The sequence below is a fragment of the Salvia hispanica genome, chromosome 6, assembly GCF_029641045.1.
Source record: "Salvia hispanica isolate PSC_SH4W2 chromosome 6, Shi_PSC_v1, whole genome shotgun sequence".
Taxonomy (NCBI): Eukaryota; Viridiplantae; Streptophyta; class Magnoliopsida; order Lamiales; family Lamiaceae; genus Salvia; species Salvia hispanica.
This window is the reverse complement of record NC_142697.1, coordinates 47,264,193-47,277,552: the sequence shown is the minus strand read 5'-3', so window position 1 is coordinate 47,277,552 and position 13,360 is coordinate 47,264,193. Positions and strand designations below refer to the sequence as shown.

Genomic DNA, 13,360 nt, shown 5'->3' with positions numbered 1-13,360 from the left:
CTGTCCACACCGCGCCGCCCGCATCCTCCACTATGGATCGCCGCGGCTAAGGCGACTCCAGGCAGCCGCCACACCTCCCCTATTGTGGATGCTCTTACATACATTTTGTGAGCTCCACTCTAGTTCGAAACATGTTTCGTAATTATTTATTTTATTTTATATATTGGTTTGATTATAATACAATAGTAATTAGTAAGGTAGAACAGATAGAAAGAAAGAGAGAGGAAAAAAGTAATAGTAGTAGTTATGCTAGTGGATTGTGGGATACACGTTATTAGTTGTGCGCAAATTGTTAAAAACTTACCGTATTTAGATTTAATTTAAATTTAGAGAACGACCTAAAATGATAAAATTAGCCTAAAATCATAAAACTAGTCTACTTTTTTAGCACAAAAGAAATATTTTTAAAAAATTTAATTTATAAAATTTATGCAAATGAAAGTTCAATTTACTTATTTTCTAAATAAAATAATAAGAACTTTAATAATAATATAGTCACTTTTATTAAAATATAGGAGTAATTAAACATGGAAAACTTCCAACCGTCGATCCCTACAGTTTGATGACATGGCGACCATCTAAGACCGCACCGCAGCACACCACTTGATTATCGAACCGTAGAGAACTATTCCCCAAATCCACCCAATTCCTATCTCTCAATCCCGCCGGAAACTTCCAAAACCCCGCCGGCGACGTCGTTTTCACGGCGGAATCGCACAAATTCCCGATCACTACTTCCACTAATCGCGAATCGACCCCTCAAAAACGCACTAATTCAACGAAAAGCGACAGATGTGGCATCGATCCGCGTCATTCATCATCGACAAGCAGGAGCAGCAGCGGAGCGACGCCGCCGAGAGCCGACCGATCTCCCCCGCTCCCACCGCCATGGCGGAAATCCCCAGCGCTAACGTCTCGATGTACTACCAGACGCGCGCGGAGCACCACGGCGTCGTGACGAGCGACTGGCTGGCTCAGGCGCAGGCCGCCGTCGCCGGAAATTCGGACGGCGACGCAGCGGAGAGCAACGCTTCCGGCATCGAGGAGATGGGCAAGAGGTTCTCGGTGGTGGATGAGTTTAACAATTGGCGGAAACAGCCGGATTTGGCGGAGGCTGTGGCGGCGATTAGGGCTTTAGCTTCGGCGATTCGGTCCAGCCAAGCTAAGACGATGATGGAGCTTGAAATTGAGCTCAAAAAGGCATCCGATTCTCTTAAAGTATGTGTATATTTCATCTGTTAAATCGATTAGATAGATGATTAAACAATTATTGGCATCAATTACTGAATTTGAGCTCAAAAAACGTCTGAGTATCTGAAAAAGTGCAAATTACCTCGATTTTGTTGAGCTAATTGTTCTGTTTCTGTTATGTTTGAATCTCTGCAGCTGAGTTTGTAAAGTTCACATCATCACTGTTAATCTAATTGTTTAGATCATAAGAAGTAGCAAATGCTAGTTTGAATCGATTAGATTAACGAAACGATGAGTTTAGATAGTGATCAGAATACATAATGTTTACAAATTCCTGTATTTTTATGCAGTCGTGGGACACTACTTCAATCTCCTTAACGGCTGGTTGTGACCTTTTCATGCGTTATGTGACTAGAACTTCAGCTTTAGATCGTGAAGACTTCGGTTCAGCCAAGTCCCGACTACTTGAGCGTGCTGAGAAGTTTGGCGAGATATCATATAAGGTGTTCATTTGTTTGATAGTTTTGGTTTTTTAGCATCATCATGAATTGAAAGATTTAATGAAGCTTTCTCATGATAGGCGCGGAGGATAATAGCTATGCTCAGTCAAGATTTTATATTTGATGGCTGCACCATTTTGGTCCATGGCTTCTCCAGGGTTGTGCTCGAAGCTTTGAGAACAGCAGTTGAGAATAAAAAAGTGTTTCGAGTTCTCTGCACAGGTAACCTTGTAACCTCGTAACTTATCTGGATGAATGAATAGTTCTTGACTTGACTCAGCAACCTTGTGAATTACTATTTGACTTACTTCATCACACCACCATATGGATTTCTTTAATCCGAGGCAAAAATGATAGAAGGAATACAAATTCACTAAGATATTTGGGATTCTTTTTAACATTAATTAGTGCAAGTACAATACATGTTGCTTTGGTAAGGATGATATTATGTTATCATTTCAAAAGTCATATGGATTTTTTATAACCGGGACGAAAATGAGAGAGTGAATATATATTTACTAAGATCGTTGGTATTCTTTCTAATGATAAGTAATGCAAATATTTTTGCAAGTAGTAACCGGCTTGCATATCTGAGATTTAGAAAAGGAGAGAACAATGCGTGTTTCTTTGGAAAGGATGGATTTTATGTTATCATTTCAATATAGAAGCAAGGTATTTAGCGTGTGAGATGCCTCTGGGATGCAGAGGGAAGGCCCGACAGGTCAGGGTTACGTGTATCCAACGAGCTCGCCAAACTGGATGTTCCCGTTAAGCTCTTAATCGACTCTGCTGTGGCATACAGCATGGACGAAGTGGACATGGTGCTTGTCGGAGCAGATGGCGTTGTTGAAAGTGGAGGCATTATAAACATGATGGGAACCTACCAAATCGCATTGGTTGCCAAAGCCATGAACAAGCCAATGTACGTTGCTGCTGAAAGTTACAAGGTGATTAATCCAGTCCTCACTAACTAAATCTTTCTGCATTTCCAATTATTTTGTAACGTATGCACGCCTGTTCTTGCAGTTTGCGCGCCTTTACCCGTTGGATCAGAAAGACATGGTGCCAGCCCTACGCCCAATTGAATTTGGAGTACCGATCCCATCAAAGGTGGAGGTTGAAACATCCGCTCGCGACTACACGCCCCCACAGTATCTTACCCTGCTATTTACTGATCTTGGGGTCCTATCACCGTCTGTTGTAAGCGACGAGCTCATCCAACTTTACCTATAGACTAATCGCGCAATTCGCTTCGCCACTACATCATTTTTCTATCAGTTCTTCAAGATTGTAGATTACCATTGCTGAATATAGTCCTTGTCTTTGGAATTATTTGATATCTTGGTGGAATAAACAGTGTGAAATATGAATCCCTTTTTTGACTTATAATAAAGTAGAGTTACAGAAATGATAATTGCAGCTTTAATGTAGTCTTGATTCTTGACAGAAAAATGAGATTCATCTATATTAATAAATAGAGAAATATTTAGTTGGAAGGTGATGAAGAAGTTGGCTTCTTGGACAAGAGTTTGGATCTGAGGTCGGCAACATCAACTTCTCCAAAGTGATTCTCAGGAATCCAGTTTCCTGTGATGGGGTCTCTCATCCAGAATGCTGCTACTTTCGCATCGGCAGCTTCGGCTGCGGCCTTTATGATGGGCGGTGCAGTCGAACGGACTTTGACGTTCTCGGCTGCCACGGAATATGCCCTCCGGCTGCATTTTTGAAGTTCGTGGTTCAGTAATATAATTATTTTTATGTAGTACAAATGCTCAAGCTAAAAATATATCGAGCTAGTATAAAAAAACAGTTCATACTTCATAATATAAACAATAACAAAACAAGCGATTCATAATATAAACAATAATAAAACAAGCGAACAAGAAAACTTAAGCAAACAAGGAACACGCGTCTAGATGATAAGATTTCAGAATACGAGTCTCAATTCAAAAAATATAATAATGTCGTGTATCTAAACATAATAATGTGAGCATATATGTTTCCTATGATAGTAACTATGTATAGCATATTATCCAAAATAAATGTTCTCTAATTGAAAAAATATATGCTAAATTGCTCTAAAATAATTTATTCTGAGATTATTTTAGATTGAATTGGTCTGAAATTATAAAATTAATTTTGTCAATTTTGTGATAGAGGAAAGCCCCCAATACTCTATTTAGTCTATAGAACATCATTCAGTACAAAAATTCATGACTATCTAATTCATCAAGTCGAGCACCAATATACATTCTCTTGTACAAACTTATGAATCCATTATCCCGATCTAAAAAAATGCTAACAAAAATCTTTATCATCATAAAATTCAATCTTATCTAATCTATCAAATCGAACATCACGGGACCATATAATTTCTCTTGAACTAATGAATCTATTTCTCTAACACGAGACACACACATAAACACAAACAAACCATCAAGAATTAAAAAAGGAGAGGAAGATTGCAATGTAGTATATATAAGAGAACTAATACTTGCCTCATCGATAAAAGGCTGCTCGAAATCTTCGCCATAGCTTCAGAAAAAAGGTTAGAGGTGGCTATTATTTTGCAAGGAATTTCTAGGGTTTAAACAATAAATTGTTTATGTATATATAGATGATAAAAAATAGTTATATTTAATGCAAAGTATTAATATTCCATTTATTTAGACTGGATTTGACAAGATTTATTCGAAGAATCCGTTTCATAAATTTCAAATTTATTTCCTATTTAAATCACGTGCATTCTCTACCTTAATTAATATTTGCCAAAAGCATCTTATCTTATTTAATTATAATTTAAATGTAACTTGCCCATTCGGAGAATGGGATTGATGGAGGAAGAACAAATCATATATTCGGATACACTGAAATAAAACTTTTGTCTATCTTTAATAAAAAAAAAAGTGATTTATTATAATTGCTTCACAACTAGTTTTGCACTTTTGCCGCTTGAATTAGGTTTCATTAACATTTAACATTTTAAGTAAATAAGTTATGCCATAGTTGTTTAATATAAATTTCAACTATTTGGTGCTTTATTTATCATGATTAAATACAAATGAATTTATTACATTAAATACCCACTATCATAAAGGTCCATAATTTGGGTTATTAAAATCACAACCTTTTCTGAATAATAATTATCACAATAATATTGCAGATGACATTAATATTGTGTAATCAAATTGGAATAAGGTTCTTGCCATATTATTCCAACTTTTGACAACCAATTCACAATTATTGATAATTTTTTGTGTTGCATTATTATTCGAACTATTCGAATAAAATATTATACCTAAGCGTGATTGTTATGTTAGGAGTTTGATAGGAGTATGTTTTATAATTACATAAAAATGCAATTCTACTACAATTTGATATACTTCTCAAATTATTTATCTGGACGTGAAGATAAGATATTTAATGAGGACACGAAGGAATAATGTCTTTTCAAAACTGAATCACACAAAACTTCTAATACTATTATTAAGGGATATTAATTAGCCTCTAATATTATAAAATTTTAAAAAAGTTGAGTTTTTTCCACGAATTTTAAAATTGGCAAATAATATCATGAATTTTACCATGGATTTGTTTTTTTCCCATGAATAAAAAAATTCATGTTATTTTAATAGATTGAAGAACAATTTTGGAGGGCGTGCTTCAAGAAAAACTATCTTCAAAGATTGAAAAACTTGAAGTTCTTAAAATTGTTGTCGAGAAATTACGAAAAAAATCTGTATCATAATATTATTTGTGGGAATTTTTTCATTCGTGGGAAAAAACAAATCCGTGGTATAGTTCGTGATATTATTTACCAATTTTAAAGTTTGTGGGAAAAACTCAACTTTTTAAAAATTTCATGATATTGGATGCCAATATCCTTAAATTAAATATTAGCAAAGTTTATAGAGTAGTCTCTTCTTTCTCTTTTCTCTTTCTCTTTCTCATTCTCTATTCTCTATTCTCTATTCTCTATTCTCTTTTGCTTTTCCAATATAATCCTATATCTATCACGTCTAATTTTACTTTGTACGGCAATATATTGAGTATAATGTAGGAAGATATTCCCTTCGTCCATTGAAAAGTATATCACATTTTTTATTTTTAGTTGTCCACAAAAAATAGACAAAATTTGAAAAAGGACTCCACATTTGTTACCTAACACAATCAAACACTACAAATAATATGGACCCCACATTCTACTAACACTACTTCTCTTCTATAGTATTTTTTCCTTCTCTCCTACTTTACCAATTCCACATTAAAACTCGTGTTATTCAAAATGTGGTCTATTTTTCGTGAACGGAGGAAGTATTTTATTTTTGTCCTCAAACAGGCGCTAACTACTCTTTAGGCCTCTATTAGTTGGGCCATTAAAATGGTTTATTCTGCCCAATTTACACCGGTAAATGGCCTTTAAGAGCATCCACAATGGATGCCCTAGTGGAAGCCCTAGTGAGAGCCCTAGTGGTTGCCACGTCAGCATGCCTATCTTTCTGCAATGGTGGAGCCCTAATGCATGCCCTATCTCTTATCCACTTTTCATTTCAATTTTAAATCATTGTTTTTTTAATTTGTTTTTAATTACTATAAATTATCAAAATATATTATTTCAAACACCACAAATACAAAAAAAAAAAACTACATTACTTAATAGAAAAGTGGAACTACGTCATACTTAGATTAAAAAAAAAAACTACATTAAAACTAAAATACTAAAAAAAAAGAAAAAACCAAACTAGTCATCTAAATTCAACCTCTGCGCCAAATTCTTGATCATATTCTTAGTCCTCTGTCGGGCTTCCGGATCGGTTTCTTCACGAAGGCTGTTTTGGGCGTCAAGTATAAACCTATACTCAACCACCTCGCGATAACCTCCGAACTCCTCGATCGCCCTGTCCATGAGCTGAACAGAGCAGGCGCAGCCTGCGGGGGGGCCGCTGATCCAGACGCGCCCGCCTTCGCCTTCCCTTTGGCCTGGGCTTTGGCAGCCTTGGTACCAATGGGACGTCTAAAAGTAGACGTAGGCGTGCCGGAACTCCCTTCCGGCTCATCGTTCAGATACACAGGAGATGGGCCGCTGCTCGTGTAATCGCCAACGGCGGTGTTCTTTGTCCGCTTCGGAGCCGAGGATCCAACCGGTATCCCTCCGTTGAACTTCCCCTTGTCCTTCAAGATCAGCCAAACATTGTATAGCTTGAACTGCCCGAACTGCTGTTGGTACTCGGACAACGACTTGTTGAGGACATCCTCCATGCTCTCACCGCTAGCTCTTCCATCCCTGTTCCTGTTGTAGATATAGCAGAAGTTGTTGACGTGGAGCTTGATCCGATCCCAACACTTGCGCAGCTGAACCTTGGTCCGCTTGAACGCCCACTTCGGTTTCACCTCGTTGTAGCGTTTCTCAATGCGATCCCACATCCTGGTCGAAGTCTGGTTGTTGGAGGCTATCGAATCCTCCGATACATCGACCCAACACTGAGCCACCTTCAGGTACTCATCCAACTCGTAGTCAGTACGCCCTGTTGCGTACTCCTCGTTCGGCTCATCGTCTGGGAGTGGGACTGGGACCGATGGTGCCTTTTCTTTCCGCGCCATCTTCTTCTTCCCTTTCTTCGGCGGCGGCCGAACAGGGGCAAGAGGTTGCCCACAACTAGGCTCCATATCCTCAACCCGATACTCCTCGGTGCCGAAGAACGGATCGAACTCAGAGTCGGAGACGAAAGTGGATCCTACAGATCCAGGCGTCTCAACCCGGTAGTCTTCGTGGCCGGGCCACCGGGCGCCGCGGCCGCCGCTTCCTCCTCCAAACATCGGCATATCGTCGTCGACATTATTCGGGCTCGGGTATTATCTCGGATCCATTGTTGAAAGTGTGGATATTGAGAGAATATAGAAGAGAAAGTGAAAGGTTTGGTGTGTGAAAAGTGAAGAAAATGGAGTATTTATAGTGGTTTAAATTAGGGTTAAATAATTAAAAAAAATAATTATGGCTCGGGCTCGGGCTCAGGCGCGCCTCTGCAATGGGCGCCCGAGCTCACGCCCGATCGATCGGGCTCGGGATCGGCCGCGACCGAACTATCGGTCGCGCTCGGGCGTGACCGAGGGCTGCAATGGATGCCCGACCACGCCCGAGCCAGATCTCGGCCGATCGGGCGCGCGATCGGGCATCCATTGTGGATGCTCTAACCCTCTACAAAATTAGAAATATGAATAAAACGGAAAGAAGAATTTTCTGTCAAAATTTTCAATGTGATGAATCTAATATATTCAAATTAACATGGAACGAGACATTGTTACCATACGAATTGTAAATCATATAATTTCATGGCTTATTTGCATGTAAATTAAATACATTGACTTTCAATTTTTTTCTAATTTTCCCACTAAATTTTAATTTTTGAATGTAAATAGCTTTTTCCAGTTTTTCCCCAAAATAAAAAAATCGATACTGATGTGGCTAATCAAAACTACATCGTTTTGATTTAATTAAGTTTAAAATTTATAAAAAAAAATCCATGTCATCATCTTCCACACCTATCTTTCAATTCTCCCCTTTCTAAGGCTTTGTGGGTGACTAGCTCACATAAATTAGAATAGAAGAACTTAAGAAAGAATCATAGTACAAAACTTCCAATATGAGAAAAGAATGTAACTTTTGCTTTCATATATTCTTTTTATCTTTTGCTTTTTCTCTTTGAATTCAATTCAAAGATATTTAGCATTTTTACTATCTACTACAGTCTTTTGAATTGAACTGAATTTGAATCACAAGTTAATACTACAAAGAAATACCTTGGAAAATGATCAATACAAAAATTGATCCCAATACAAAATCCAGACCAAATCCTGACCATGAGATTTAACAATCGAATGGTCAATAATTAAAGAAAAACACGGGGGTCATTATAACACAATTTTAGGTCATATTATAAACTAGGGGTGTCAAAATGGATATCGGGAATTGGATACCCGATATCCAAACCCGAAATAGCGGGTAATTGGATATCCGATATCCGATTTTTCGGGTTTCGGGATCGGGTTCGGGTATAGAATTTTTGGATTATCGGGTATCGGGTTATCCGATACCCGATCGGGTATACCCAAATTACCCGATTTTTTTAATTAAATATAATAAATTATGTATTTATTTTATTATTTTAAAATTTTGATTAAAAGTTTATAGTTAATTTTCTTAAAAAATAATAAAAAAATAAAATTAAAATCCAAAATCGGGATTGGACACCCGATTTTTCGGGATTGGATACCCGAGTCGGGTATTTGGGTACCTAAAATTATTTTCGGATCGGGTATCGGGTATTAGATTTTAGGAAATTCGGGATCGGGTACCCGAAATTTTCGGATCGGGTACCCGCGGGTATCCAATTTGACAGGCCTATTATAAACTTTGGGGTTGAGGTCATGTTAAGATCCTTTTATGTCATCCTTATTATAATGACGTAAAAATAAGCTTACGATGACCTAAAAATGACCTCCATATGCTTGGTTCTGTATTTTTGTATTAAAAATGAATTTGCATAGATCAAAACCCCTAGGTGCTTAATCTGTTAATCATATGCACGAAGACGAAGGGGTAAAACTATGAGCAATTGTAATTAAAAAACAAGATACAATCTTGATTGAATTAAACATTACACACACAAACAAATACGGTATACAAGAAGAAAAAGGTAAACATTGAACTTTTTTTTGTCAATCCGCGGCCTCAACGTTGCCATCTTGGATCATTTTTTCACCGCAGGCTTCGAAACAAATGAAGAACATGCATGGTGCACAGTAAAATCCTTTCTCTTGATGCATATTTTGACCACAAATGTCGCAACGACGTTTTGTAGTGAGAAGTTGAAAGGTGAGAGGATGGCAGTGAGCTCCGGCAATGAGAAATTTCTGACCAAACTTGATGTTTCTTAACCAGCCGGATGTAGTTTTAAGGCAGTGTGGATGGAAGGATATATCACAAAGTGATACATCCAACTCTTTGGATTCATTGAATATTCACATTGATTGCAGTAGAAATCACCGGGACGGTTTAGATTGGCGTCATGAGTCAAAAGCAGAGGGTGGTGCTTGTCCCATCTACGGCCGGTGGTTGATGCTGGCAATATCGCGCAGTTAAAGTGCACGACGAAATCATAGCTGCCGCATGCATAGCTATGTTTATCACCAAACAAGAAGAGACAATTACAGTGTTAGAAATGAGCCACTCACCTTTTTGTAGTGAGAAGTTGAAAGGTGAGAGGATGGCAGTGAGCTCCGGCGATGAGAAATTTCTGACCAAACTTGATGTTTCTTAACCAGCCGGATGTAGTTTTAAGGCAGTGTGGATGGAAGGATATATCACAACTACGGCAGTGATACATCCAACTCTTTGGATTCAATGAATCTTTACATTGATTGCAGTAGAAATCACCGGGACGGTTTAGATTGGCGTCATGAGTCAAAAGCAGAGGGTGGTGCTTGTCCCATCTACAGCCGGTGGTTGATGCTGACAATATTGCGCAGTTAAAGTGCACGGCGAAATCACAGCTGCCGCATGCATAACTATGTTTACCACCGAACAAGAAGAGACAATTACAGTGTTAGAAATGAGCCACTCACCTTTTTGTAGTGAGAAGTTGAAAGGTGAGAGGATGGCAGTGAGCTCCGGCGATGAGAAATTTCTGACCAAACTTGATGTTTCTTAACCAGCCGGATGTAGTTTTAAGGCAGTGTGGATGGAAGGATATATCACAACTACGGCAGTGATACATCCAACTCTTTGGATTCAATGAATCTTTACATTGATTGCAGTAGAAATCACCGGGACGGTTTAGATTGGCGTCATGAGTCAAAAGCAGAGGGTGGTGCTTGTCCCATCAACAGCCGGTGGTTGATGCTGACAATATTGCGCAGTTAAAGTGCACGGCGAAATCACAGCTGCCGCATGCATAACTATGTTTACCACCGAACAAGAAGAGACAATTACAGTGTTAGAAATGAGCCACTCACCTTTTTGTAGTGAGAAGTTGAAAGGTGAGAGGATGGCAGTGAGCTCCGGCGATGAGAAATTCTGACCAAACTTGATGTTTCTTAACCAGCCGGATGTAGTTTTAAGGCAGTGTGGATGGACGGATATATCACAACTACGGCAGTGATACATCCAACTCTTTGGATTCAATGAATCTTCACATTGATTGCAGTAGAAATCACCGGGACGGTTTAGATTGGCGTCATGAGTCAAAAGCAGAGGGTGGTGCTTGTCCCATCTACGGCCGGTGGTTGATGCTGACAATATTGCGCAGTTAAAGTGCACGACGAAATCACAGCTGCCGCATGCATAGCTATGTTTACCACCGAACAAGAAGAGACAATTACAGTGTTAGAAATGAGCCACTCACCTTTTTGTAGTGAGAAGTTGAAAGGTGAGAGGATGGCAGTGAGCTCCGGCGATGAGAAACTCTGACCAAACTTGATGTTTCTTAGCCAGCCGGATGTAGTTTTAAGGCAGTGTGGATGGACGGATATATCACAACTGCGGCAGTGATACATCCAACTCTTTGGATTCATTGAATCTTCACATTGATTGCAGTAGAAATCACCGGAAAACAAACCATTCGTATATTGACGGCAGACTCTGCAATATGCCCACTCCCATGGTTTACGATTGTCACCGGATTGAAGGACAAGGCTGTGATCATTCTCATTCTCATTCGCATGTTGGTGGAGGAGAGGAAGAGAAGAGATCTGAGGAGGCAATTGGAAGCACGCCAAGTGAAGATAGTATTTGCATGAGCTGATGCTACATCTCATGTAGTAGTAGCAATCTTTACTACTTGATGAAGACGAAGAAGAAGATGATGTTTGTTTCAGAAATATCGGAGTAATGCACCCATTACATGTTAACTCCGATTTTCTACAAGAGTAGTCTTCCTCATCATCATCGTCTTCTTCTTTATTTTCTTATTGAAATGATGATGATGATGAGGAGGAGACTAATCTGAGTTTGTGATGATGGAACTCATAATCAACATCATCTTGATCATTGATGATCAAGGATGAGTGAATTTGTATGCGTATAAGCTTCAACTCCTTGTCTGATTAGAAAAGCTCCAATTAGGTCCTCACCCACATCCACATCATTTATTGGAAACTCCATAATCCCTTTCTCTACATTCAATGCAACAAAAACACACATTTCAAATTTTTGTGATGTAACATAAAAATATAGTAAGATTTACATAATGAAGAAAGACATAGTTATACCTAGTGGTGTGTGGCGATTTGGTGAAGGCGCAGGTGAGATGGGCAGCATAGCTGCAGAGCTCACAGTGATATATCCAATGTTTGGATATTAATATATCTCTGCACACTTCACAACGGTATTTATAGTTGAGATATTGAAGCGGGACACGGAAAGAGAGAGAGAGGGAATGATGGTGGTCTTCCCTATGAATGGTGCGAGGCAAGGAAGCACATCTCTCATGGATCCAATACTCACATGAAGGTGTGGTGCATGCGTAAGAACTCCCTTTGGCTCCTGTGGTGCCGCAAGCATCGCACTTGAATGAACAACTTCTCCTCAGGAACATGAGTTGATGCTTGGGGTGACTCGGATGACGTATGATGCTGCTCCTCCTCATCATCCTCGGCTCCATACATCATGTCGCTGTCCTGCCCGCATCTGACATGCATCTGGAACCCACATTCTGCGGTTGTACATCCGTAGGAGATGCGTTTAAACAGAAGATTGGCAGATTGAACACTGCGCTCTCACATCCTCATTGTTGATTTGTTGAGTGAGAGTGTGTTGAGGGTGCGTTGCGTGCCTGATCTTCCTCCGCGTGTCTGCACAGTCTTTATGTAGGACACCATCACTGCATTTCTGGCTACATTCATAACCTTTCTCTCCACTTCTAAAAAGTCGTCGACAACTATAACAAGCACGAAATCCAACAATTTTCACCGGAGCAAGTGGATGCTCGTGGATCCAATGATCAATCATCTCTCTCCACCACCTTCTCTTCTATCTCACTCATTGCTTTGTGTGTGTTTTTTCTTTTTACTTCTTGTGTTTGTGTTTGTGTTTGTGTTTGTGTAAGAGGAGGTGTCCAGACGAACATACATATATAGTACTAGGGAGGTAAATATTAGTATTCAAAAACAAAACACTTATAGTCCAATGGATCTTGTGATCTAACGGTTAGATTAAAACCACGTGTCATCTAACACTATAGATTGTGAGTCTAATAATGTACTACTATTTTAGTAAAATAATGTAGCATCTTAATCTAATAATGTGGCTCATCACAGCCATCAAATCCAAGGATACAAGGTTTTGTGATTTGTGCTGTGTTTGATACTAAAGAGATGTAAGAATCCTAATACATCTCGTAGCACTATATAGTAAAGGTCTGAGCCATGGAAATATAATAATGATATAATTATAAATTTATAATACTAGTGTTCGTGTACCCCCGTTCCTTATAATTTGTCACCATTTGACTAGGTACAAGTTTTAAGAAATGTAGTAATAGAAAGTTAGTTTTTTTTTTTTTTTTACCAAGTGAGTTGAGAAAGTTAGTTGCGTATGAGTCATACTTTTATATTCCCTCCATCTCATAATAGATGTCACACTTTGCTTTTCAATTTGTCCCACAAAAGATGTC

The 13,360-nt window shown here is 38.8% G+C and overlaps 2 protein-coding genes across 2 annotated transcripts; one reads left to right on the top strand and one right to left on the bottom strand.

Moving 5' to 3' along the window:
• Nucleotides 1-625: 625 nt before the first annotated feature.
• On the top strand, nucleotides 626-3,099 carry LOC125203341 (uncharacterized). The gene is made up of 5 exons (XM_048101663.2): nucleotides 626-1,218; nucleotides 1,542-1,694; nucleotides 1,772-1,913; nucleotides 2,397-2,638; nucleotides 2,718-3,099. Exons 1-5 carry the CDS (start codon nucleotides 793-795, stop codon nucleotides 2,922-2,924), a joined length of 1,170 nt encoding a protein of 389 aa, XP_047957620.1. The 5' UTR covers nucleotides 626-792; the 3' UTR covers nucleotides 2,925-3,099.
• A 6,523-nt stretch (nucleotides 3,100-9,622) lies between these two features.
• LOC148924057 (uncharacterized) lies at nucleotides 9,623-12,386 on the bottom strand. Its single transcript, XM_089061672.1, has 5 exons — nucleotides 12,255-12,386; nucleotides 11,093-11,438; nucleotides 10,704-10,979; nucleotides 9,924-10,200; nucleotides 9,623-9,866 (listed from the first exon to the last, which is right to left on the bottom strand). The coding sequence occupies exons 1-5, from the start codon at nucleotides 12,384-12,386 to the stop codon at nucleotides 9,623-9,625; spliced, it is 1,275 nt and encodes a 424-aa protein (XP_088917798.1).
• Between the last annotated feature and the right edge of the window lie 974 nt (nucleotides 12,387-13,360).

Excerpts from the sequence above, each read along its gene's own strand:
- LOC148924057 (XM_089061672.1), bottom strand. The coding sequence starts at position 12,386 with ATGCATGTCAGATGCGGGCAGGACAGCGACATGATGTATGGAGCCGAG. Across the intron at positions 11,439-12,254 it reads AGGAGAAGTTGTTCATTCAA|ATCTCTTCTCTTCCTCTCCT; the intron begins GTGCGATGCTTG and ends TTGCCTCCTCAG. Across the intron at positions 10,980-11,092 it reads CAACTTCTCACTACAAAAAG|CATCAACCACCGGCCGTAGA; the intron begins GTGAGTGGCTCA and ends CAATATTGTCAG.
- LOC125203341 (XM_048101663.2), top strand. The coding sequence starts at position 793 with ATGTGGCATCGATCCGCGTCATTCATCATCGACAAGCAGGAGCAGCAG. Across the intron at positions 1,695-1,771 it reads TTGGCGAGATATCATATAAG|GCGCGGAGGATAATAGCTAT; the intron begins GTGTTCATTTGT and ends TTCTCATGATAG. Across the intron at positions 2,639-2,717 it reads TTGCTGCTGAAAGTTACAAG|TTTGCGCGCCTTTACCCGTT; the intron begins GTGATTAATCCA and ends CTGTTCTTGCAG.